Below are 3,064 nucleotides of genomic sequence, written 5' to 3'. Positions count from 1 at the left end.
AAAAAAAAAAAAAAATATTTCGGAAATTTGGAAAACAAGAAAGAAGAATGTAAAAATACGCTCTACGCGTTACATGAATTTCGATTCGACTCGATTGTTTATCTCTCGTAGTCATTGGAAAGGAAAACAAAGGAAAGGCAACTTACACGATCACGAATTTGAAGAACGCCGCCGTATCAAACGCGTTTGGAACTGACCGGAGTTAAGCAGACGCGAACGTGTTTTACCCTTTCAGTTTCATGCCTTTCCAGTCGATCAGACTTCATAAATGTTTGTTTATAAACTTCGATACAAGCAGGAGTACGCTACGCTCGTTATCCGGGACTTTGAGTAAAATGAGATCTTCAGCTTCAATTGTTTTACGATTTAATACACGTATATCGTAACACATTTCGCAATGATGACGTGTTGAAAAGCGCGCCACCGCGGAACAAGATGAGAGGCACAAACACGTTCTTTCACCATCCGTACGTCAATTCCTTACTCTTACATATCCGTGTTACGGTTAGGTAGACCAATCTGCCGGTATTGAACCAACGGCTCGACTATCTTCAGTCACAAGTTTACAATATATTCGCTAACATCGACATTGACAAACGATGTTCTTCTTTCATTTGAACGACGATCGTACACGAAATGACGATGATAATCATAAACGATAATAATAATAATAAAATAATATAGTAATAATATAATATTATAATAGTGATCGTAATAATAATCGTAAGAAGAAAAAGAAGAAGAGCAAAGTTAATCGTGATAATAATAATGATAATAATAGTAGTAATAATAGCGGTAATAATGATGGCTGTGGTTTAATTTGATAACGACGGAGGCGTGACATCGTGACGATGATGTGCAGCACCGAATCTTGAGAAGCGGATCGACTTCCGGCACGTAGCAAGGTAACGGCCTCCCCTATTGCGGATCGGCTGCAGCTTTTCTTTATCCATGGTCCTTTCACGCACTGCCGCAACACATTCTCCAAAAAAACTTCATCTGCACTTCTGTTACACGCGCACTGTATTGTCCCCCCCAAGACTGACGATAACAGACAGTCACTTTTGTCTTCCAGTTTTCTTCTTCTTCCGTTTGAAGAAACAACAGCATCTGCAAATAAACCAAACACTAATAGGACTTAGAGTCGTCTTCTTTTGATCGTTTTATTCTATGACACCAACATGCAGTACGACAAGGCATTCCAAAGCGGCGACAAATCGAATTTGTTTTCTCAAACCAATTTGCTAGTGGCTAGAATATTGTCCCAGACCAACGATCGATACATGACTCACTTGTTAAATAAAACAACATAAAAGAAAACAAGGAGTAAGAACGATAATTCTAAGGTTATAGTCATACGGTGTTTGATTAAAATCGAAATCATGTGTCATCGATATTCTCTTCTTCTAATCTTTTTAATACATAAATTTTTGTATTACGTAACGATTTAAGTGTTTATTAAAATAAAAAAAAAAAAAGAAAAGAATATTTTAAACAAAATAATACCAATATGTATATAATTAGATTAGAATAACGATAATTAATAAATATTATATTTTTTCTTTATATTGTATAAAAGAAAATTCTTTAATGGCCACTTGTGCTGGGATAATAAATTTAATTCAGGGATCGATCTAGGATCATCAGTAGGCGTAGGAAGGCAAGAACTTCGGCGTAGGATTTTTCCGCATCCACGACAATGCTTTTTTGTCGGCAAACATTTCTTTCTGAAATAGGACAGATAGGGCGGTTAACATATATCACATGCAAAGGATACGAGATTAAAAGTTATACGATGAGACAAGGATGTGACTTTGCTAATTTTTATCTACAATATTAGTGTATCGTTTTTAACGATAGCCTTTTTACTTTAAATCTTTAATACGTCACATATGCATGCATTAGTCACATAAATATTATTGGTTCAATTATAATTTATTTCTTATTTATCAAGAATTCGCAATCTACTAGTTATATAAGAAAAAAAAAAAAAAAAAAAAAGGAAATGTATAACGAACGCAATACTAACTTCGTTTCGTCGACCATGTCTACTTCTTGAGGCGCAGTAATTGGCGTATTAGAATGTCCTGCTGTAGGATCATCATTGGCTAATTCTCCATTCGTCGAGGATACCACCTAAATACATAAAACATATTATCCGAAAGATTCTAAATAAATAGACGAAAATATATTTAATTATAAGGACATAAAAGCTAATATTCAATTGAAATTTCAAAAAATGAAGTTTCATGATTTACAACAGTACTATGAGTTTAAAATATAACACGTATATATAAAAAAAATATTGTACTGAACTAATTACATAAAATACATGATATCTGTTTATGTACACGTGTATAAACCTCTACTTTAGAGGACCAAGCCCATAATTTACGTGAAACAAGCGGCACTTTATATTCATAAGGCATTGTTAATACAAACGAAGTGAAACTCTAAAAACATGGTACGGCTAATCAACTTGGTTAACAAGTTAACTCTTCAAAAATCGCGAGTTATTTTGTCAAGAAACTTTGGACAAACGTTGGAATAAAGAATGAAGGGAAAAAAAAAAAAAAAAAAAAAAAAAAAAGAGTATAAGGCGCGATTATGGAAAATACAAATGAAATAGATTGTATTAGTGAAATAGTAATTGATTATAGAAGTGAATCGATCAACGAAACAAACGTTCGCATGCTGCAACAAACCAATTTGCAAATAGATTTCTAACTGACCATAATCCGGCGTTGCTTTGTCTAGAAATAGAGCGAACGGTTTACTTCGTGGACGCGTCTGCACGTCATCTTCTTGGGCTAAGAAAATGGAGAGGAGGGGGTGGGGAACAAATGGATAACGCGGACAGAGGCGCACTGTTTCTCTTCCTATTTAAACATAAACTTGCACTTAAACTTTATTCGACGAATTGAATGAAATTACAAACACAAAACTTTTTTTTCCTTTTTCATCATAGAATATAATGTTAAAAAAATAAAAATATTTTCTTGTTTTTTAAACATTGATCAAACATGGACAATTTACGATCGTATAATCGTAATATTAATGTCGA

At 33.8% G+C, this 3,064-nt stretch overlaps 1 protein-coding gene across 10 annotated transcripts in view; it reads right to left on the bottom strand.

Annotated features, from left to right (window-relative positions):
* Window positions 1-105: 105 nt before the first annotated feature.
* The window catches only part of LOC102681219 (casein kinase I), a 44,905-nt gene continuing 41,946 nt past the window's right edge, over window positions 106-3,064 (bottom strand). For 4 of the 10 annotated variants that reach the window (XM_031513677.1, XM_031513678.1, XM_031513679.1 and 1 more), the window contains 2 exons: window positions 2,030-2,136; window positions 1,541-1,727 (listed from right to left, as the gene is read on the bottom strand). In XM_031513677.1, the coding sequence (XP_031369537.1) occupies window positions 1,541-1,727; window positions 2,030-2,136 (294 nt within the window). Of the gene's footprint in view, window positions 1,129-1,540; window positions 1,728-2,029; window positions 2,137-3,064 lie in introns of those variants that run through there. The other 6 variants (XM_006622294.2, XM_006622296.2, XM_006622299.2 and 3 more) reach the window with 2 other exon arrangements.

The sequence above is a fragment of the Apis dorsata genome, unplaced genomic scaffold (assembly GCF_000469605.1).
Source record: "Apis dorsata unplaced genomic scaffold, Apis dorsata 1.3 scaffold_683, whole genome shotgun sequence".
Classification (NCBI taxonomy): Eukaryota; Metazoa; Arthropoda; class Insecta; order Hymenoptera; family Apidae; genus Apis; species Apis dorsata.
This window is presented reverse-complemented; position numbering and strand designations above follow the sequence as displayed.